General features: G+C 41.9%; 1 protein-coding gene across 4 annotated transcripts in view; it reads right to left on the bottom strand.

Annotated features, from left to right (window-relative positions):
• Window positions 1–5,958: 5,958 nt before the first annotated feature.
• LOC140719829 (uncharacterized) overlaps window positions 5,959–24,616 on the bottom strand; it is a 60,000-nt gene continuing 41,342 nt past the window's right edge. For all 4 annotated transcript variants that reach the window (XM_073034755.1, XM_073034754.1, XM_073034757.1 and 1 more), the window contains one exon: window positions 5,959–9,314. In XM_073034755.1, the coding sequence (XP_072890856.1) occupies window positions 9,257–9,314 (58 nt within the window). In that variant the 3' untranslated portion in view covers window positions 5,959–9,256. The remainder of the gene's footprint in view (window positions 9,315–24,616) is intronic.

Raw genomic sequence — 24,616 nt, 5'->3', positions numbered from 1 at the left:
AGTTTGTGGGAGGGGTGCGTGGGGTCCTTCATAATACTGTTAGCTTTGTGGGTGCAGCGTGTGGTGTAAATGTCTGTAATAGTGGGAAGAGAGACCCCGATGATCTTCTCAGCTGACCTCATTATCCGCTGCAGGGTCTTGCGATCCAAGACGGTGCGATTTCCAAACCAGGCAGTGATGCAGCTGTTCAGAATGCTCTCAATACATCCTCTGTAGAATGTGGTGAGGATGGGGAGTGGGAGATGGACTTTCCTCAGCCTTCACAGAAAGTAGAGACACTGCTGGGCTTTCTTTGCTATGGAGCTGGTGTCGAGGGACCAGGTGAGATTCTCCGCCAAGGGATGAAAATGGGCATCTCCCAAGTCTCCAAGACAGTGTTAAAAAAAAATTAGAAGATTATGGACTCAGAGCACAATGCAACAAGTGTGGATTCTTTAAAGCAAGCACCCCTTACTGTGGTCACTCCATTGATGGGCAAGCATTTCACAACTGTGCTGAGAAAATTCAAGCAGCTGCAGACCGCCCAAAACATAAGAGCATGTTACAGTTGTGATCCTTTTTAGGATTTGTTAATTACTTTAACATGTCCCTGCCAAACCTGGCTACTGTGCTCCAGCCTTTGAACTCATTACTATAGATCAGGAAGAAATGGCAATGGACAAAACAGTGTGAGGTGGCTTTCCAAAAGGTAAAGGGAATGGTGACATCATACACTGTACTCACCCATTATGATCCACATCATTCAGTGAAGCTTGTCTGTGATGTCCTGCATTATGGTATAGGTGCAGTCATATGTCACATGTTAAGAATGATGGAAGTGCATTACGTTTCCTGAACTATGCAGAAAAACGAATATATAAAGATTAACAAAGATGTCTTCAGTCTGGTTTGGGTGTAAATCATTGCAACCATTACCTGTACAGGAGAGTGTTTACCCTCATAGGAAGTGTGGTCCACTGACAGACAGCAGCAGCAGGAATGCTGAGATGGGCTCTGTTCCTTGGAGGACACAATTACAAGAACAATTTCAAGGGGACAACTAATCATGTAAAGGCTGGCGGTTTGTTCCATTTACCTTTGGGAAAGGAAATAGCTGAAAATTTTACAAAAGACAACAGTCCTCTTAACATATTCTGCCTAACGCAAGTTGAAAGTCTCCCTGTTACAACAGAGGTGATCCACAGGGAAAGCAGTAAAGACTCCACACCATGCCTCCGAGGGGTGATTGATAAGTTTGTGGCCTAAGGTAGAAGGTGATGGGTTTTTAACTTCGAACTTTCTGCATAATCACTCAAAGAGTTGAACTGCATGTGCATGTAACAACAGCTGTATAACTCATCTCCTTCTACATTAGGCCATGAACTTATCAATCACCCATACTGTGAACACTTTCCAGAGGTCTAAGGTCCGTATGCTCCATGACCGCTGGACTAAGCGTGTAAGTGTAGGAGGGGACTATGTTGAAAAATAAATGTGCTAGGTTTTCTAAAATTGACTCCTTCTACCTTGGGCCGTGAACTTATCAGTCACCCCTGCTGAGGAAACTTTCTGAAGGTCCAAGATCCATATGCTCCACAACCGCTGGACCAAGTGTGTAAATGTAGGAGAGGACTATGTTGAAAAATAAATGTGCTAAGTTTTCTAAAATTGACTCCTTCTACCTTAGGCCATGAACATATCAATCACTCCTTGTACATGGCCGCTCAAAATAGCTAGAATGTTCAGCAGAAATTCCAGTTCCTCTATTTTACCAGTGCTGGAATGAACATGCCCTTGACAGGTGTTGCCTTTGGTGAAAATGAAAGGAATATGACAGATTACATCTGTACTGTAGAATCCAGCTGCAAATGGCTTGGCAGAAAGGTTTTCCCAGAGTCTAAAGAACGAACTACGAGCGATGTCAGCAGAAAAGACTACAGTGACACCGAGTCAGAAGCTCAGCAACATCCTCCTTCCGTATCACAATATAGCACACACCACAACCAACAACTCGCCAGCTGTGCTGTTGTTGGGCCATCCCTTGCACTCAAACCCAGTCCGAGGAATATACAGGAGAAACAGATGAGTCAGACTGAGGGCTCCTCAAACAAGGAGCTTTGATGTTTCACTCCTGGGCAAGCAGTCCTGGCAAGGGACTACAAGGATCAAAAATGAGTACTTTAAAAATTAAGGACAGAACTGGGCCACTCTTCTACACAGTCCAGATTGCATCTGATGTCATCTGGAAACAGCACATTGATCAGTTGAGGAAAGCAGGGTCAATTGTTGGTGTCCACAGCTATCAGGACCACTTCCTGACACCCCAGAGTCGACACCTACAACCACCACAGAGGAAGCCCCAGAACCTAAAATTGTTTCAGGGCCAGAAGTCTCAGCAGCCTAGCAGAGTAACCCTCCCTCTTTGCCCCATCATTATCCCACAAGATGAAGAACTCCTCCATAGGCCTGAATGGGACAATTTAAAATTTACTATGCTGTGGATGTCTATGTAGCAATTGTATTATAGAGTATACCATTTATAAGATAACTAGAGAGTAACACGTAACATATTTAAGTTAAGATGCATTCTATATCAAGTTGGAGTTTATAGCTAAGCAGAGATGTGTAGTGTATTTAATATTTCAGCAATATTTGAGTAATACTGTAAATATATCATCTGAATAGGCATTCTTTGTTCACATAATTCAATATGGGCTATATTTAAGAAGTACGTGAATGCCATACGTCATTACACCACCACTTCGTACTAAAGAAACGAAACTAAGTAGACACGTTACCCCGCGTTCCTATGTTTTTTTTTGAGTAGTTTCAGGCATCACAAAACATGACCACATAACTGCCCAGAAATCACTAACCCTAACTGTAAATGTGGGAGGAAACCAGAGCACCTAGAGGAAACCCACAGGGAGAACAAACAAACTCCTGTTAGAACGCTACCTTAGCGACCTTGCCACTTTACAGTTCTTCGGGGTTTCTCCACGTCGGTGAAGTCCAGTTTCATGACATTAATACTTAGAAGCCTTCAGGGAATGGCATTACCCTCATGTTTACAAGAGAATAAAATAGATCTTTTAAAATCGGGATTTGTGCTGTGGCTTGTCCTTTGGTTGAGTTCATGACTTCACCTTCCTGTGTAAACTAAACCACATTCTGGAGGATGAGCAGTTCCTCATTCTGCACTGGAACTAAGCTGGTTGACTGAGCTCAGCCAGACAGCCAATAAGGATAGCATAAGTGAATTAGTCATGTCAACAATAGGCAGGAAGTCACTCATCCTGGGCCCCTGCTCTTCAAGTTCATCCATCGATAGCATGTGGACAATGCAGACTAGAAACGGAATCATATTGCTTTCATTTATAGGCCCAGACGCAAGAGGACATGGTAGAGCCCAGTGCAGTTGCAATCTTCAAAAACATTTGGACCAGTACGTGGATAGGAAACATTCACAGGGATACTGGGCAAATGCAGGCAAATAGGACTAGCTCGGGAAGGCAGCTTGGTTAGCATGGACGAGAATGGCCAAAGGGCCTGCTTCTGTTCCATATGAGAGAGAGCCTGTGGTATGTTGAATACCAGGTGAACGAGTAGTCTTCAGGATACTGCAAGTCAATGTCTTTATTGATGCTTTGCTGCACACGTGAGTGCTCGCTGGGGGTCACCGATGCTTTTTTTGCTGGTGGGGGGGTCGTTGCCTTGCTGCTGCTTGTGTGTGGGAGGGGGAGATGGGGGCGGCTTTGGGGTTCTAACATTTTAACTGTCATTCATTCTTTGGGGCAATTCTCTGTTTTCGTGGATGATTGCAAAGAAAAATAATTTCAGGATGTATATTGTATTCATTTCTCTGGCATTAAATGTACCTATTGAACCTATTGCCAAATTCCATTGCATTAGAATACAACCATTTAAGATGCTCTCCATGGTACATCTGGAGAAATTTGCTACAGTCTTTAGAGACATAAAAAAACCTCCTCAAAACTCCTAATGAAATATAGCCACTAACTTGCCTTCTTTGTAATTGCATCAATATGTTGGCCTCAGGATAGATCTTCAGAGAGGTAGAAGACTGATGTGTGTTTCCCTGATCTCCCTGAAGTTCACAATCAGTTCCTTGGTCTTACTGATGCTGAGGGCAAGGTTGCTATTATGACATCACCAACTAGCTGGACTACCTCACTCCTGTTCATCTTCTGGTCACCTTCTGAAATTCTGCCAACAACAGCTGTGTCATTGGCAAATTTATAGATGGTGTTTGAGTTGTGCCCAGCCTCACAGACATAGGCATAGAGAGAATGGAGCAGTGGGCTAAGCAGCGAGGATTTTCAGCAGGGAGAAGATGTTATTTCCGATCGCACTGCCTGCGGTCTACTGATGAGGAATTCAAGGACCCAGATGCAGCGGGAGGTACAGTACAAAAAAATCAAAACAGTGAAACATGCAGTGAAACACGTAGTTTGGATAAAATTAGATCAGTGAGGATTGTGTAGGTGTCAGTAATCCTAACTGTAAATCTTTGGAATGTGGGAGGAAACTCACGGGATGAATATACAAACTCCTTACATACATTAGCGGGAATTGAACCCCAATCAGTGATCGCAGGCACTGTAATATCATTACACTAACCACTACGCTACCATGCTGCCAGTAGTAATGATGATGGCAAAAAAAACTGAAGCATTGTTGTATAAATCCACCTCATTTACTAAATTCCTTAAGTAGAGAAAATTGTTCATCCTTGTCTGACTGTTCAATACATGACCCTTGTCCCACCAATGTGATTGACTCCTGAATAACATACTTAGCAAGCCATTACATTCTAGGGCAATAATTGTCATCTTCACCAGCCATGTCCAGCTCTTGAAATATGGATAAATATTGAAAAACAATGTTGCTTTGGACATCGTGCTCTACACTCACCACCCCATTGATTCTTCTCACCCTTCTTCTTACTACTGCCTCTGATTCTTCCCCCAGCTCACCTTTTTACCACTGCAGTGAGCAAGTGTACTGAAATAATGGTAGCAATGTGGCACAACCCCCAACTTGTCCTTAGCAGAATGACTCTGCCAGTTATATACAAAGAAAGGGTGCATGTGACAGACAATGCAGATTTGGGGAACAGCTGCAGGCATAGGTTGCTCATCGCTGTTCAGGTTAATTGAACCTTACCTGGGAACAATCCCACCAAGGACTTCTGGAATTTTTCTTGCTAAAGGAACAATCATGACCTATCCTATTTTAGCAAAAAATGTTTGATAGCCTTATTGAGTGTATAGGGTCAGCATTCTTTCTGAAATGGTATCATACAATCACATAGCAATATATTTCATTACCATAAAATCTTCCACTGAGCAATTTCAGTGTAGCACCACTTCGGTCTGAAGTATATGCTTTGTAAGACCCTGGTAATGCTCTGCGGGAGCATTCTACACCAGAGCTGTGTGAAGTACAGATTAAAATTGTTTCCTCTTACTCCACCCTATGGTGTTATTGCTGTACTTCAATAAATGACGGAATAACAAGTTGCCATAACAGGGCATCTGTTGCTTCATTTAGACTTACCTCATGCTTTGAGGTCCTCTCTTTATGAGATTGATCAAAGAAGTCTTATTAATTATTAAAGACTTCTGATCATACTTCTCTCTGTGTTATCACCTCTACAATCTACCTCTTATGACTTTCCAACTCATAGATACCTGGCACACAAGTGGGAAGCCTACTTCCTTCTCTCTTAACAGTAATGTGTAAAAATTATCTCCACATGCAAGAATATTGCACCTACTTCATGGGACAACCTACACTCTGCTAATTGTTTCTGGATATTTGGACAATCTTCATCACATCTCAGTTTTTGCAAGTCCTTTCTTATAGGGTGTTTATGATCTATTGCAGAAGAACATGCAGTGTATCAAATAGAACCAAGACAAGTAGAACTACATAAGTCAAATAAATCACTTAAAGTCCATTAAAAATCTGTTTATTTGCAAGCTACCACTTGATGAAAAACTAAAAATGTATAAAGTGTTACTTTGATAATAAGTTTTTGATATATATATTTTAATATTTACTGTTCTAATTCACTGTCATTAAATTTGTCCGCATGGGAAATCAAAACTAACACTTTAAATTTTATTAAGTGATGACCAGTTATTTGACTTAATTTGGTTAACTCAGTCATAAAATATTTTGTCACACAAAGGGAGATGCACTCCTCTCGAGTTTGGCTCATGATGTTTGATTTCATGCATCCCGCTACTTCCTTGGAAAGAGTGAGCCGTTAAAAGCAAATACATATAAATGTTTATTGTGTATCAGTCCTACACTGAGCACACATTTCCAGTAAGAAGGATGCACTTCTTGTAAATATCACACTACTTCCTTTAAGAGTTGCTTTCACATTGCTATAAAGTCTCACTATATACTGCATATTGATATATTTGACAGGAAGAATAAAGGCCATAAATCCTCAATAAAATCTTAAGGATCTTTGAGGGTACAGACAAAAAATCATTAGAATTTGTTTCAGAACTTAATTAAGTGATTCAGAATAAAATCAAACTATACATTTGAAGACTACTCATAAAACTATAAAGGGTAGATTTACAGTAATTCTTCTAATAGTTGTATATCTGTGCACTTTAATGCTACTGTGACACTAGTTTCTTTTGGGATCAATAAACTATCTATCTATAATATATAAAGGATATATATTTAGGAAGGTGTGGAGGCTTTGGAGAGGGTGCCGAAGAGGTTTGCCAGGATGCTGTCTGGTTTAGAAGGCATGAGCTATCACAAGAGGCTGGATAAATTTGGGTCGTTATTTCTGGAGCACTGGAAGCTGAGGGGAGATCTGGTAGAGGTTTGTAAGATTATGAGAGGCACAGACAGAGTGGACAGAGAGTATCTCTTTCCCAGGGTTGAAATGTCTAACAGCAGGGGGCATGAAATGAAGGTGAGAGGGGATAGGTTCAAAGGGGCTGTGAGGGGTAACTTTTTTTACTCCGAGAGTTGTGGATACCTGGAATCTGCTGCCTGGTATGGTGGTAGAGGCAAATATATGGAGGCTTTTTAAGAGACATTTGGATAGGCACATGGATGTAAGGAAGATGGATGGATATGGACATGGTGTAGGTAGGAGGGATTAGTGTTTGGGTATTTTGATTTGCTTTTTAGCTGCTTCGGCACAACATTGTAGGCCACATAGCCTGTCCCTGTACTATACTGTTCAATGATTTGGTGCGAAACATGAGTGGAATAATAGCATCAATACAAAGTTGCACATATCTGAAAAGATCAAATAGTGGAATATTTCTTCGAGCAAGAGACGAGTAAGCCACACCCTGATAATACCTACAGCAAATTGAAGACTGCATGCATGCAAGGTAGGATAAGACTAAAGGACACATATATAAAAAATCAACATGGAATTCAGGAGATATGTCATTAGTGATTAGAATGTCAAACTTGTGAATGGTACTAGAATCAGCAGAATAAACGTAAAGGGAGAAATAAGAAAAGAAGATATGTTGGTAAAATTTGAGGCTTGAGAAATTCTGAGGTGGAAATACTCTTACATTGAGCATAGACAATGGGGGGAATTTAATAGCCTGAATAACTGGTTGCTGTGCCATGAATTCCACACATTAGATCTGAATGCAGCACTGTGGAATTTGCCCTTTTACAAGCTTCTCACATTCTCTAAGGAACAACTGCACACAATTTCCTTTCCGGGCTATGAATTTCCCCAGTGACTCAGGTAAGTCTGTACAGGATATGCAAGTAACTATTCCACAGAGCTGCACAATCATCCCAACGGTCTGCGTTGAAATGGCTAGGCTTGGTTCAGCGCTATGTTCTGTGGGTGCAGATCTGCTGAAATAGCATTGTTTTTGGGGGAGTTTTGGAAATGCATTTCTTCTTCACTGGGGAGTCGAGGAGAATGGGAAAGTGATATTAGGTTGGTCATGATTTTATTAGATGGTGAAGCAGACTCCAGGAGCCAATCAGTCCACACATGCACCTGCTTCCATTGTTCTTAGGTTCTCATCCCATTACTGACGTCATACGACTATCATTTTTGGTTAACAGGAATGAAGTTAGAGCACATACCTATATCGCATGAAATATAAATTAGGACCAAAAGGAGAGAGAAGTAAATGTCAGAGAAGTGTTACAGCCTCCTGGAAAATGACATTAATATTAATATTCAAAATTTACATAAATTGTTGACTATGAAACACTTTGCAGACAGAGAAAAATATTATTTGCAAACCTTCTTTCACAAGATAATTTTGGTTCACTCTGTATGAAATTCTTCTGGTGCACCACGCTGGTAACCTCATCCATCAGTTGGATCTACACTACAACACCACCATTCAGTTTATCCTGTCACTAAAGTCATCATTCTCCAAAGCAACACACACAGAACACTGAAGGAAATCAGCAGATCAGACAGCATTTATGGAAAAGAATAAACAGCAGACATTTCAGGCTGAGACCCTTCTTCGGGACTGAGAAGGAAATGGGGTGCCAGAGTAAAAAGGTGGGGAAAGAGGCTAGCTGGAAGGTGATAGGTGAAGCCAGGTGGGTGGGAAAGATCAAGGAGAAGAAAGAATCTGATAGGAGAGGAGAGTGGACCAGAGGAGAAAGGCTGTCGTAGCAAGTCTAGGGGAGCACATGGTTGAAGAGTCGGAGAGCAGCAGAGATCACAGAGGGGGAGCAGTGAGAGAGGGTCTCATCGAAGAGAAGATTTAAGCTTCTTCAGGGTAGGCTTCCTTTGAAGAGACGTCACAGTGAAGAAGTCAATCAAAAGCACAAGAGTCTGCAGAAGCTGGAAATACTGTCAATCTGATCAAATTAAAGTGTAGTCTGACAGTCCGGTGCTGAGCCTCATGTGTGAGATGAAGTCACAATCCCACACGGTGTACTATGCATAAGATTTTGAACAAAGATACATTCCAACAGAAAAGACAGAAGTAGAGAATACTATCAATTTAGAAGCTACACACTCGTTAACAGTGGAGACAACATATCAGAGTTGATTTTTAAAAACAAGTACAAACAGATACATTCCCTGTTATAAAGGAAGTTGGAATTCATGGAACCAATATGATGAATGGTTCAGGAGCATTTTGCAGAGTTGGCCACCACATCTCATCACCTGAATTGGATAGTGGCTGGATTCTTTTTATCGTTATTGATGTAATGTTCCTTCTGATAGCTAAATAGGTAGAATCCTTTTCCTTTTAATTAACCATCTTCACTCGAGGATCATCAATATTTTGCTAAAATTGACAAAAATGCCTTGGCTGGGCTTGCTGCTTGGACAAAACAAAACAAAGGAAATAATTGGTCAGAATATATAAATCATTCAGTTCAGTATAACAAAAAGAATTTCAATTAACAGGATGTGTACATGGCAAAATTGGTTTTCTTATTCTGTTTATACCAGACCTAAAGTTCATTATTCATTTTTTTTCTATTCCATAATAAAATTTGAGAGGATAAGATGCTGATTCAGCTTGAGACACCATGAACTGAAGAGGCAGCACAGAGAAATTTCTCCACACAAAGAGAAGCAGCATCATTTAGTAGATTTTCTGTCTTACAGCTCCAGTGATCTTGGTTCAATCCTGACCTCCAGTATTATCAGTAACGAGATTTCACACTTTCCCTGTGACTGCATGGGCTTTTTCTGGTCTCCTGCCACATCCCAAAGACATATTTATTTATTTATTTAGAGATACAGCGAGGAGCAATCCCTTTTTGCCCAGCAACCCACCTATTTTAACACTAGCCTAATTGCAGGACAATTAACAATGACCAATTTGCCTGCTAACCAGTACGTCTTTGGACCGTGGGAGGAAACATGCAGGTTGGAACTTCAGTTGCTCCTATTGTGTAGGTGACTGGTAGAATCTGGAGGTGGTTGATGGAACTGAGGAAGAGTAAAGGGGAATAGTGGAGGATTAGTGGAGATGAATGTTTGATGTTCAACATGGACTTTGTGTGTGAAGGGCCTATGTCACTCTATAACAAGTTCACATTCTAAGCTGGGTGCACAAGATGATAAGAGGCTCTTCTGGAACTTCTTCCTAGAGCAGAAGTGGCTAAAATGACAAGGTATTTTAAGGTGATTGGAAGAAGGCATGAGCTAATTTTGTTCATTCAGAGAGTGGAACGCACTGCCAGGGGTAGTGGTAGAGGCAAATACGTTACAAATATTTAACAGACTCCTCGACAGGCGCATGAATGATAGAAAAATGGAAGGCTATGGGAGAGGGAAGGGTTAGATTGGTCCTGGAGTAGGTTTTAAGGCTAGCACAACATCGTGGACAGAAGGATCTGCACTGTGCTGTAAAGTTCAATGTTCTATGTTCTGTCTGCAGTCCCTTATGTAATCATTATTTTTTTCGGCAGCATATTTAATTCATTCATTAAGATATTAGAACATAGAACATAGAAATCTACAGCACATTAAAGGCCCTTTGGCCCACAATGTTATGCCGACCATGTAACTTAGTCTGGAAACTGCCTAGAATTTCCCTACCACATAGCCCTCTATTTTTCTAAGCTCCATGTACCTATCTAAGAGTATCTTAAAAGACCCTATTGCATTCGGCTCCACCACCACCATCGGCAGTGCATTCCACGTACCCACCATTCTCTATGTGAAAAACTTACCCCTGACATCCCCTCGGTATCTGTTTCCAGGAACCTTAAAACTATGCCCCCTCGTGTTAGCCATTTCACATGGCTGGGAAAAAGCCTCTGGCTATCCACACGATCAATGCCCCTCGTCAGCTTATACACCTCTATCTGGTCACCTCTCATCCTCCGTCGCTCCAAGGAGAAAATACCAAGTCCGCTCAAGCTTTAGACAGAGATGATGGTAACACTCATGAAGTCAGTGACATTTTGGGTATTGAAAAGTACTCTCCAGGCACTGTCTAGGTGTTGTCTGGAGAGCCCAACCACTGCAAACAAGGCTGACAGTAAACATGCCAAGTTTGGTGCTGCTCACTTAAAATTACTTGCTGGTTGTTGTTCCGGCACAGGGAGATCATTACCTACTAACATGAAGAGAAATCCCACTACCACCGGCAAGAGCTTGGCTTAAAACAGAAAATGTTGGAAACAAGCAACAGGCCAGGCAGCATCTGTGGAAAGAGAAACAGGGGTTAACCCCTCAGGTTCGAGGCCCTTCGTCAGAAATGGGAAAGAGAGAAATATTAATTTTCAACTGCAGAAAAAGTGTGGGAGGTATGGGTAGAACAAAAAGGCATAGCTCTGACATTTAGTGGTAGTTAGAGACAGATTATGTTTCTTTGCCCCTGGTGCTAATAGCAGGGCTATGAGTATACTCTCTTACTTCTCAATGTCAGCAGAAGGTAAAAATTTCTTATGGACTTCTAAGAAATATTTAGGCAAATGTTTAGATTTCCCTTAGATTATATCTTTAAAAAATCTTTGTCCACAGTACAGACAGGTTTGGTCCCTGAACCAAAGGGGTTTTAGACCATGAGGCCGCAGATATACATAGACAGAGGAGCAGAACTAGGCCATTCAGTCCATCAGCTCTGGTCTACCATTCTATCATAGCTGATTTATTATGCCTCTCAACAGCATTTTCCTGTCTCCTCCCCGTAATCTTTGATGCCTTTACTAATCAAGAATCTACTAGTCTTTGTTTTAAACATACCCAATGACTTGGACTTCACAGCAGTCTGTGGCAATGAATTCCACAGAATCACTACCCTCTGGCTTCAGAAATTAAACATAGAACATAGAATAGTACAGCGCACTACAGGCCCTTCGGCCCACAAAGTTGTGCCGACCCTCAAACCCTGCCTCCCATATAACCCCCCACCTTAAATTCCTACATATACCTGTCTAGTAGTGTCTTAAATTTCACTAGTGTATCTGCCTCCACCACTGACTCAGGCAGTGCATTCCACGCATCAACCACTCTCTGAGTGAAAAACCTTCCTCTAATATCCCCCTTAAACTTCCCTCCCCTTACCTTAAAGCCATGTCCTCTTGTACTGAGCAGTGGTGCCCTGGGGAAGAGGTGCTGGCTGTCCACTCTGTCTATTCCTCTTAATATCTTGTACACCTCTATCATGTCTCCTCTCATCCTCCTTCTCTCCAAAGAGTAAAGCCTTAGCTCCCTTAATCTCTGATCATAATCCATACTCTCTAAACCAGGCAGCATCCTAGTAAATCTCCTCTGCACCCTTTCCAATGCTTCCACATCCTTCCTATAGTGAGGCAACCAGAACTGGACATAGTACTCCAAGTGTGGCCTAACTAGAGTTTTATAGAGCTTTTAAATTTTTTTAAATTCCTCCCTATCTCTATTGTATTGGGACGTCCCTCTATTCTGAGGCTGTATCCAATGGTTCTAGGCTCCCCCAATGGGTTTTCTGTCTTCTGATAATGTTTTCTCAAGAATAATTCCAAAAATGGTATACACTCACCATGATAGTTTCTCTTTGGTGTAGATATATATTTAAGGTGCCAATGACTTTTGTAAGTGCCTTTTGATGATGTGAATGTATTTTTTTCACAAACGTACAAAAGGAGCTGCATTTCAGATTCATGAACCTCATCATATGACCTACTGCTTTTTTTTCTGGAGTGGTCTGCTTTGCTAAAAGTACGAGCTGTTTTATCCACTGCTTTATTTTTATTTTGGTAAAAATATAATAGTTACAAAACCTTAAGCAAAGGAATCAGAGCCACATTACACCTGAATAGAGGAACATAGTATTGCCCTCACCTCAGTGAGTTGCCCCAAAGAGTATTAGAAACAAAATGGAAGATGATGAAATAGCTATGAAAGCATCTTATTTATTTTATTTCCCATTGTTATGATCATATAAGACTTTTTTTTTTAGCTCATTGCAGTTAGTCTACTCACAAATTAACAGCTGACCCTCTTCTATTAAAGCAATATAAGAATACAGAACATAAAACAGTACAGCACACGAACAGGCCCCTCGGCCTAAAATGTTGTGCCAAACCAACCAAAAGGAAACTCAAAAAAAAACCCTACCTACACAAATTAGAGAAAATCTGCAGATGCTGGCAACACAAAATGCTGGAGGAATTCAGCAGGCCAGGCAGCATCAATAGAAAAAAGTACAGTCGACGTTTTGGGCCAAAACCCTACACAATGTCCATGTCCCACCACCCCCCCACCCCCCCCCCCCCGCATCTTTCTTACATCCATGTGTCTATCTAAAAGCCTCTAATGTATTTGCCCCTACCACCATACCAGGCAGTGTATTCCAGTCATCCACCACTCTCTGAGTAAGAAACTTAGCCCTGACACCCCTTCTGGGTATCTAAGGTTCAAAAGCACTTCACTGGATATAGATTTTGTTAAGTCTTGAAGCTATGATTCATTGCTGTAAATGAAGTTCCTGCCACTGTAGGTTCTGAGCAAATGACAGACGGTTTCAGTGAAAGAGAATGGTTGTAGGAAGAATATTTTGAATAATACTCTGACAAAAGAAAGGGGAGGAGCGGAACCTTACAGCACGTTTATATTTATCAGAACCTGAAAACAACCCAAGGGCCTTTCTTTGAATTCTGAAGAGAAGTAATATTAAAAAGAAGTGCTGAATGAACACAGTGGAGTTCCAGGTGGGCAAATGCATGAACATTTCTCTAATTTTTGATTTTCTCTACATCCCTACTCACCAAAACCTCTAATACGAAGAATAGCTCTGATTGAACTGATAAACAGATGTACGAAAAGAGCTCTCCAAGGGATTCGGACTACTCCTCCTGCAGAAGATAAATACAAGCAACCAACTTCTGTGTTATTATTTCTATGCAATATACAATTAATTTCTCCATGGGAAAGGCTCTGTTGCAATTTTAAGTTCTCAAAGATGATAGATCCTGGTGTGACAATTCCTCGCAAAGCAGTTACGTCATTCATCCATCTGTGACCATTCTGCCCTTTGATGCTAGATCCTCCCTTTAGCCACAAGAGCTGCCCTTTTATTGCATCTTCAGTACTTTACCCAGAATGCCACTTAACAAGCAGCAGAGGTTAAAGCCTCTGTTGAGCTGATACCCTGCTCGTTGTCTAGGATCATACAGTATGAAAGTCTCCACAAGTAAACCATGTGACCAAAACGGTACATGCTGATCAGGCCCTGGGTTAGAACCATAGAACATTACAGCACAGAAACAGGCCTTTTGGCCCTCCTTGGCTGTGCCGAACCATTTTTCTGCCTAGTCCCACTGACCTGCACCTGGGCCATATCGCTCCATACATCTCTCATCCATATACCTGTCCAAGTTTTTCTTAAATGTTAAAGGTGAGCCTGCATTTACCACTTCATCTGGCAGCTCATTCCACACTCCCACCACTCTGTGTGAAGAAGCCCCCCCCCATGTTCCCTTTAAACTTTTCCCCCTTCACCCTTAACCCATGTCCTCTGTTTTTTTTCTCCCCTAGCCTCAGTGGAAAAAGCCTGCTTGCATTCACTCTATCTATACCCATCGTAATTTTATATACCTCTATCAAGTCTCCCCTCATTCTTCTACGCTCCAGGGAATACAGTCCTAACCTATTCAACCTTTCTCTGTAACTCCGTTTCTCAAGTCCCGGCAACATCCTTGTAAACCTTCTCTGTACCCTTTCAACCTTATTAATATCCTTCCTGTAATTTGGTGACCAAAACTGCACACAATACTCCCAAGTCGACCTCACCAATGCCTTACACAGCCTCAACATAACATTCCAACTCTTATACTCAATACTTTGATTTATAAAGGCCAATGTACCAAAAGCTCTCTTTACTACCCTATCTACCTGTGATGCCAGTTTTAGGAAATTTTGTATCTGTATTCCGAGATAATCTCTGTTCTACTGCACTCCTCAGTGCCCTACCATTTACCTTGTATGTTCTACCTTGGTTTTCCCTTCCAAAGTGCAATAGTTCAAGTTTCCTTGAACCAGTTTCTCATGAGACCATGGCTACCAGCAGTCCTCCATCCTTCACATCTTTGTGAGCTCCAGCAGGTAGGGCCACCATTAAACAACTGATTCGGATTGTCAGGCTACTCAGCCTCTATCCCTATCACACACATGCCTAACTGCCCACTTGCAATACTCAGCGGCCTTCAGCTTGAGAGCTCCTCCAAGATTAGTGTAGATCTGGTCTTCCCACAACTGCATCATCTTATCCTTCAGCCGTTGGGGTAGATCTTAATGATGGAATTACACACACTCATCAAATTTATACTCTGAGTTGGGTGCTACCCTTTGCTTAAATGTGGTACTCAAGGTACTGTCTTATTTAGCAAGATTGATCAGGAAGGCAATTTGATTTGGTCCCTGTGTACCTTAATAAAAGATTCAGACAGAATGGTGAAGTCCTGCAGGCACCATAATTTCAATAAGCATATTTGTATATTTTCTAAGGGTATATCAGTGCATATGATCTTTTAATGACAATCCACAGTAAGAATGGAGTCTAATAAAAAGCTCTTCACTTAGATCCAACCACACTGCACTTGTATTCTATAATTGGCAAAGAACTGGCAACCCTGGGATTTGTTTTTTGACAGTAATAGGTCAAACAAAAGCAAACCACAGTAACTATCTAAAGAGAAATAGAATGGTGCTAAACTGTGAGAGGGGGGAAATGTACGGATAGGAAAAAAATAGGAAGAGAAAGAGAAAAAGAGAAAGGAAAATATTTCAATGTAAAAGTACCAACAGAGCTTCAAGATCTACCTAAACACTCTAAAGCCAATGAAGTGCTTTTCAATTTTAGACCCGACAGTAACAAAGGAAATTCAGAAGGTATTTTTTACATTGGAAGGAGAGATTCTGGTTAATTGGGCTATCAGTTAATTAGGGCAGTTGCTTATTTGGGCCAATTCTAAATGAACAAAATAAAATTGAGAAAATAGCCAAGATTCTTTTTTAGGACACAATGCTGCTTAATTGGGGCAGGAGCCTGCTGCTGAACTTTTTCTAACTAGCATCCATCACGTGCATGTTATGTGGCCATTAGACACAGCAGCATGCTTAAAGCAAACAGCTGTAAGTAGCATCACTTGCCTGTTTGTGATCAATAAGCAAAGCTTTTTGTCATTCATAGTTGGCAAGTGATAAACGGTAAGACAATTCAGAACTGTTTTACTCACTCCAGTTCCAACCATTTGGCTTTGAGATGCCAGCAACAGCCAGGAGTAGTAATATGAAAAATTTTAAAGGTATCGAGAGTCATCTTGAATGTTACAATTAAAATGAAGATTAGGGGGTTGCAACCCTCAAAAGCACCATTTGAAAGCAGTCCACAAACTTTAAGGGCTGTTGACAATCTCTCCCGGGATTTGGTGTGTGTGTAATCTATTTTTATTCTTGTATAACATTACCTACAGAGTTCTGCAACTAACTCTAACTTGTTTTGGAGGTTCGAAGTCTTTAGTGAAGGCCTCCCTGTTTGTCGGTTCACAGTTCAACTGCTGATTTATTTTTCCTTTGTTTTAAATATTTATTTATTTTATCTTTTTCTTTTCTTCACCCCTTTTTTCTAATCTCTGAATTTTTTTCTCCCTTCTCTGTAAATGGTTGATAAGCACTTATCTTGAATTTACAACTTTCCCCTTCCTCTTTTTTTTCTTTTTCCTTCTTACCTTTTTTTTCCCCTTTCTCTTACTTTATTCTTCTATAATGTTTCGCGGGTAGGTTAGTTTTGGTTTTCTTCCGATTTTCTCTGTATTAAGTTGTATATTTCTGCAGAAGGTGTTCTAATCCGTAGTTATGTTTTCTAGTGCATAAACTAGTTACTATTTGCTATAATATTTATACGGAAATGTTGTTAATGACACAGATCTGGAAGTTGTATTTGGGTTAATTTTTTTGGTAGAGCTAGCTACTTGTTTTGGTAGCCGTCTAGTTTTGGGTTGTGCGGGTGGGGTAGATTTTCCAGTTCCAACATCTCTTTATTGCTTAGGACATGTTTTTATATTTTGACCTTACGAATCTATGTTTACATCTCTGCTCCCAGACTGCTATTGTACTGCTTGACTTTTTATATGCCTGCTGCCTTTTATGCATTAGTAATTGATAATGGCTAGTGCACTTAAATTCGTGAGCTGGAATGTAAAGGGACTGAACCACCCTGTTAAAAGGAGGAAGGTATTCTCACATATCAAACAACTCAAAGCTGACATTGCTTTCCTTCAAGAAACTCATATTCGTTGTTTTGATAACTCCCGGCTTCTGTCAAAGTGGGCGGGTCAGCATTTTCATTCATCCTTTGCCGCTAAAGCTAGGGGAGTTTCCATTCTTATTAATTCAAATATTCCTTTTGAACTCCATAATAAAATATCTGATACAAATGGCCGTTTTATTATTGTTTCTGGTAAACTATATAACACTAAAGTTGCACTAGCAAACCTGTATGCCCCCAACTTTGATGATGTTAACTTTTTTGAACGGTTTTTTTCCTCACTACCAGACTTAAACTCATACTCTCTTATATTGGGTGGTGATTTCAACTGTTGGTTGGATCCTAAACTGGACCGATCGTCCTCTGTTACCAGATCACCTACTAAATCTGCCTTAGCTATTCAATCGGTTCTTAATTCGGATCTAAAGATCCATAAGGTCTGGGGACCTTTTATCGAGTACTTTCATAACCTTCCTCTTGACTAGGGTTTTTTTTTCTTTTTTTTTCTTTTCAGTCCCTTGCTTTCAGCTCCCTTTTTTTTTCTGGTAGTAGGCATTATTATCCTCTGTTGCTAAGTGTATTCACAGTCTGGGAGTTTGACTGTCCGGACTTATACTCTTTATACTGTGTGGTGGTTGGTCTGGAGTTGTTATTGTTTTTTTCTTGTGTTGTGGGGCTTGGGGAGGACGCTAAGCTCACTTGTCTTTAATTTAGGTGCTTTTTTTGTTAAATTCTCTTCCTTTGTAGCATATTGTTATTGTATGCCTAATCTTGCACTGTATTAATGCTCCTCATTGGGATTTGGGGTTTTTAATTTTGTAAAATGTTTTGAAAACTAATTAAAAAAATTTAAAAAAAAGAAAGCAGTCCACTACCTGCACGAGGTGTCTGCACTGATTTTCTTCATGTACAGCCAATCAAAAGAGCATGTCAGCTAATACTGAATAAATTCCTCTGTTGATAACTATTAGAAACTAATACACAGTTTTATAGTAGTGTAGTAGTTTTGGTAATGTTATAATTTGTTCTGTATTTCATTTAAATACATAATCTGTTACTCAGTTAAATGGCAGTTACTCTTTTTTATAACTTTTAGACAATACACAATAGACAATAGACAATAGGTGCAGAAGTAGACCATTCGGCCCCTTGAGCCTGCACCACCATTTTGAGATCATGGCTGATCAACTACGATCAATACCCAGTTCCTGCCTTGTCCCCATATCCCTTGATTCCCCTATCCATAAGATACCTATCTAGCTCCTTCTTGAAAGCATCCAGAGAATTGGCCTCCACTACCTTCCAAGGCAGTGCGTTCCAGACCCCCACAACTCTCTGGGAGAAGAAGTTCTTCCTTAACTCTGTCTTAAATGACCTACCCCTTATTCTCAAACCATGCCCTCTGGTACTGGACTCTCCCAGCATCTGGAACATATTTCCTGCCTCTATCTTGTCCAATCCCTTAATAATCTTATATGTTTCAATCAGATCCCCTCTCAATCTCCTTAATTCCAGCGTGTACAAGCCCAGACTCTCTAACCTCTCTGCGTAAGACAGTCCAGACATCCCAGGAATTAACCTCATGAATCTACGCTGCACTTCCTCTACAGCCAGTATGTCCTTCCTTAACCCTGGAGACCAAAACTGTACACAATACTCCAGGTGTGGTCTCACCAGGGCTCTGTACAAATGCCAGAGGATTTCCTTGCTCTTGTACTCAATTCCCTTTGTAATAAAGGTCAACATTCCATTAGCCTTCTTCACTGCCTGCTGCACTTGCTCATTGACCTTCAGTGACTGATGACTCCCAAAGTGGATAACCTCACACTTATTCACATTAAACATCATCTGCCAAGTATCTGCCCACTCACCCAGCCTATCCAAGTCACCCTGAATTCTCCTAACATCCTCATCACATGTCACACTGCCACCCAGCTTAGTATCATCAGCAAATTTGCTGATGTTATTTTCAATGCCTTCATCCAAATCGTTGACGTAAATTGTAAACAGCTGTGGTCCCAATACCGAGCCCTGTGGCACCCCACTAGTCACCACCTGCCATTCCAAGAAACACCCATTCACTGCTACACTTTGCTTTCTATCTGCCAACCAGTTTTCTATCCATGTCAATGTCTTCCCCCCCCCGATGCCCTGAGCTTTGATTTTACCCACCAATCTCCTATGCGGGACCTTATCAAATGCCTTCTGAAAATCGAGGTACACTACATCCACTGGATCTCCCCCGTCTAATTTCCTGGTCTAACTTTTGAACTATTTCCATGAAACTTTGGCTAATTGGGGCAGCTGCTTATTTAGGCCAAAATGTACTGGTCCCGGTGTGTCCCAATTAACTGGAATCGACTATAATTACAATGAAATAATAATAAGCATTTCATTTCTGGGTGAGGTTCAGAACTCTCATCAAATGATCTTTAGAACAGGATTCCATTTCTGTTCAATGAAACTTTTTCTCTATTGTTCAGATGAGAAATTAAAAGTAATCCCATTCATGACACTTTATTTTGCTCTAAACAGGTCACTGGTGATTAATAATTATCCTCTTGTAGACGTATCAACACCTTTTGTGTTGCTTTGAACAATCTTGTCTCCACCCTATACAGATATTCCCTGCCCTCTCCACCACTTCCCTTCTCTGTAATTTCAAACATGCCTTCTTTTTGCATTTTGCCAGTTCCGATCATGAGTTTGGATCCTATTTCTCTTTGAAAGTCCTGCCTGACCTTCTGGTATTTTCAGACTAAGTAAATATCTTCAACATAAAATAAAGATAAAATTAAATAGAGGAATGGAAATGCTAGAAATTGAGAACAAACAATCAGGTGGATATGCTTTCATGAGTCCAGTACATCTTGTTAACTGTGTCTGAGCAACAAAATTGCACTGGGAGCATCCCATTCTTTCTAAAACAATATCTATCGTCACTTTAAGGTTTCATGGTGTGTGTGCAGTACACCACAAATTCACCTCACCAACTGAAAGACAAACATATACACCACAGGAGGAGCCACTAAGATGAGAGAAGGGAGAAGAGAAATCCGATTAATTTGCACAGTCAATCTCCAGCATTACCAAAAACCAACAATCCATCAGATTTTGGCCCAATGGGGAATTATGTCTAAGACCAGAATAAAGCTAAGTAAGTTTCAAAGCTTTCAAAGGTACATTTAATGTCAGAGAAATGTATACAAAATACATAGTGAAATGCTTTTTCTTCGCAACCATCCATGAAAACAGAGGAATGCCCCAAAGAATGAATGACAGTTAAACGTTAGAACCCCAAAGTACCCCCCCCCAGCTCCGCTCCCTCCCGCACGTAAGCGGCAGCAAGCAATGATCCCCCCTACCCACACTGGCAAAAAAAGCTCCAGTACCCGCCACCGAGCACTCGAGCATGAAGCAAAGACACAAAGACGCAGTTTTTATCAGATGTAGAAAATGTGACTTTTTAAATAAAATGACAGCATGACTACTCTGTGTTTGATTTGTGGACACAAGAGGCTCTGCACATGCTGGAATATGGAACAACAATATGCAGGAGCAGGGGTGCAGTGCTAGCTGGAGCGCACCCGGCACATCTTTAAGAAAAAAGCCAAACTAAACAAGCTAATTAATTAGGTGCCGCCCAGGGTGATTTGAATATCTCAGAATCTGCTGATCTCCAGGGATTTATACGTACAATGGACTCTGGAGTTGTGGTGAACTACATATACCTGTCTGGACAAGCCCCCCCCTGCTGACTGATCCTGTGGCCCCTCCCACAGACCCCTGCTGACTCCTCCTGTGGCCCCTCCCACAGACCCCTGCTGACTCCTCCTGTGGCTCCTCCCACAGACCCCTGCTGACTGATCCTGTGGCCCCTCCCACAGACCCCTGCTGACTGATCCTGTGGCCCCTCCCACAGACCCCTGCTGACAGCTCCTGTGGCTCCTCCCACAGACCCCTGCTGACTGATCCTGTGGCCCCTCCCACAGACCCCTGCTGACTCCTCCTGTGGCCCCTCCCACAGACCCCTGCTGACTCCTCCTGTGGCTCCTCCCACAGACCCCTGCTGACTGATCCTGTGGCCCCTCCCACAGACCCCTGCTGACTGATCCTGTGGCCCCTCCCACAGACCCCTGCTGACAGCTCCTGTGGCTCCTCCCACAGACCCCTGCTGACAGCTCCTGTGGCTCCTCCCACAGACCCCTGCTGACTGCTCCTGTGGCTCCTCCCACAGACCCCCGCTGACTGCTCCTGTGGCTCCTCCCACAGACCCTGGTATAAAGGCGATTGAGGCCTGAGCCCGGCCCTCAGTCTCCAGGATGTCGTGTGATGGTCACTTGCTGCTCGTGCTTTCTTCCAGCCAATAAAAGTCTAACTTAACCCACGCCTCAGAGTTATTGATGGTGCATCAGGAGTTTACAAAGAATGGTGTCAAAATCAAAAAGTGGAGTGAGTGGACTTAACAAGATGTTTTCGCTCACAGAACAGCCACTCGCTGGATGTGTTTTTGCTTTTGGCACCATTTTTTGTAAACTCCAGAGTCCGTTGTGTGTAAAAATCCCAGGAGATCAGCAGTTTCTGAGATATTCAAATCACCCTGGACAGCACCTAATCAATTAGCTTGTTTAGTTCAGCTTTTTTTCTTAAAGATGTGCCGGATGCACTCCGACCAGCACTGCACCCCTGTTCAGGAGAAACTCAGTGGGTCAAGTAGTATCTGTTGCATCAGGAGTACTGATGCAGAGTTTCAACCCATAAACATTGAGCTTGAGGCAGATAATTCTTCAAGATTTCTTATTCTAAATACTATCTTGGTGAACAATCTGGACAACAAAGTTAACACAAGCGTTCCTATGCAGTTATGGCAATGTAGAGGCACATTTAGCAGAGCTGCTGCCTCACTGACTAAGCGAACCATGTTTAATCTGGATCATGGATGTTGTCTCCATGGAGTTTGCACATTCTCCTGGTGACCTTGTGGGCTTCCTCCAGTTGCTCCTGTTGCATTCCACATCCCAACGACATGCAGGTTGGTGCATTAATTAGCCACTGTAATTTGCTTTTGGGTGAGTGTAAAAACTGAGGAGAGCTGATGAGAATGTGGGGAGTATAAGATGGCTTCGAGTAGGATTAATACAAATATATGCTAAATGTTTGGCAGAGACTCAATGGGCCAAAGGCGAGCAGAGGGGCGAGGGCCATTACCGGACGTTCGAGAAATTGATGTTCATACCATCAGGTTGGAGGCTACCCAGACAGAATATAAGGTGTTCCTCATCTGGAAGAACTGTTTGGGGCCCTGAATGGTAGTGAGAGAGGAGATGTAGGGGCAGGTGTAGCACTTGTTCCGCTTTCAAGGATAAGTGCCAGGAGGGAGATCAGTGGGAAGGGATGAATGGACAAGGGAGTTGCGTAGGGAGCAATCCCTGTAGAAAGCAGAAAGAGCAGAGGGAGGGAAATGTGTGCTCACCGGTGGGATCCCATTGGAGAGGGCGGTAGTTACTGAGAATTATGTGCTGGATGCAGAGGCTGGTGGGGTAGTAGAAACGGGAGGTGCAGGATGAGAGAACTATGAGGTTGGTGGCAGTGGATTTGTCCCTTCCCACTGATCTCCCTCCTGGCAATCCCCTCACCATTCCCCATTCCCATTTCCCTTTCTCAACTTATCTCCTTACTTGCCCATTACCTCCCTCTAGTGCTCCTCCCCCTTCCCTTTCTTCCATGGCCTTCTGCCCTTCTCTATCAAATTCCCCCCTTCACCAGACCTTTATCTCTTTCACCAATCGACCCCCCAGCTCTTTACTTCACCCCTCCCCCTCCCAGTTTCACCTATCACCTACTACCTTGTATTTCTCCCACCCTTTGCCCCACCTCCTTACTCTGACTTCTCATCTTTTTTCTCCAGTCCTGCTGAAGGGTCTCAGCCTGAAACACAAAGTGTTTACTCTTCTCCATAGATACTGCCTGGCCTGCTGAGCTCCTCCGGCAATTTGTCAGCATCCTCTTCATGTCCATATAATACCATCTCAGAGTCTGAAATTATCTCCTCATTTCTCTAAATAGATAATTTATTTTACCCCCTTCAGTATGCCACTGATCCATTAGATTTTAGTTCAAATGAAGAGGAGAGTTCCTTCATAATGTTCTTATTTCAAATGCTGCACTTTCTAACGGTATCAGTTGTATCAGGAATATTGGAAAACATCTTGCTTTGAGAAGGTAGTGTTTTGTAGTTGTTTCTGAAATAAACTGGCAAAAAAATGCAAGATCAAAGCTACTACAGCATATGCAAACCTGTACCCTTAGTCAGCCATTAGCTGAACATTCATGATTTAAAGTCAACATAATAATATTAGTTAACAACAGGACTTCACATTCTTTCATCCTATCTCAATTGCAATTAACTGAACTGTCCTGACACACAGAACATGATGACAGTGTGTAATAATAAACTACAGAGTCTTACATACATTCACCCATATCCATTTCTAATTGGGGTGGTATGACAGCATCATGACTAGCTTTACAGTAACAGTGATATCAGTTCAATTCACCCTGTGACCGCATGCGTTTCCTCGGGTTGCACCAGTTTCCTCCCACAGACCAAAGACGTACCGGCTGGTAGGTTAGTTGCTCATTGTAAATTTTCCCTAGTGATTCAGCTAGGGTTAAATCGGGGGATTGCTAGACAGTATGGCTTGAAGGGCCTTTCCATATCACAATAAATATATAAATAATAACATATTAAACACTTACATAAACACACCAGCTTAATTAATCTAGCTGATGTTTCTTGATCACTTTGACAATAAAATGAGGCTAGATGACAATTTCCTGGTGTTTGTTGATGACACTTGCAAATCTCCTAAGATAAGTTGCAATGCTCTCCCAGAGCTTACAAAGTGAGTGATAGACCCTTTAGGCACAACACAAAAGCGATATGCTAGGATATCTGGCATTGCAGCCTTTGTCACCTTCCTGATACTCCTCTTCTTCCTACACCATACGGCCATAGGATATAGGAGCAGAATTAGGCCATTTGGCCCATCATCTGCTCCATTTTGTTATGGCTGATCTAGTTTTCCTGTCTCCCTCCCCCCCTCAGTATCCCTTCATGCCCTGACCAATCAAGAATCTATCAGCCTCTGCCTTAAATATACATAAGAATTTGGCCTCCACAGCCACCTGTGGCAAAGAATTCCGCAGATTCACCATTCCCAGGCTGAAGAAATTCTTCCTCATCTCCATTCTAAAAGGATGCCACTCTGTTCTGAGGCAACGTCCTCTGGTCTTAGGCTCTCCCACCATGGGAAACATTCTCTCCACATCCACTCTATCACGGCCTTTCACCATTTGATAGGTTTCAATGAGGTCACCCCTTATTCTTCTGAATTCTAGTGAATACAGGC

The sequence above is a fragment of the Hemitrygon akajei genome, chromosome 32, assembly GCF_048418815.1.
Source record: "Hemitrygon akajei chromosome 32, sHemAka1.3, whole genome shotgun sequence".
NCBI lineage: Eukaryota > Metazoa > Chordata > Chondrichthyes > Myliobatiformes > Dasyatidae > Hemitrygon > Hemitrygon akajei.
Note: the sequence above shows the minus strand (reverse complement) of the source record. Positions and strands in the feature narration are given on the sequence as shown.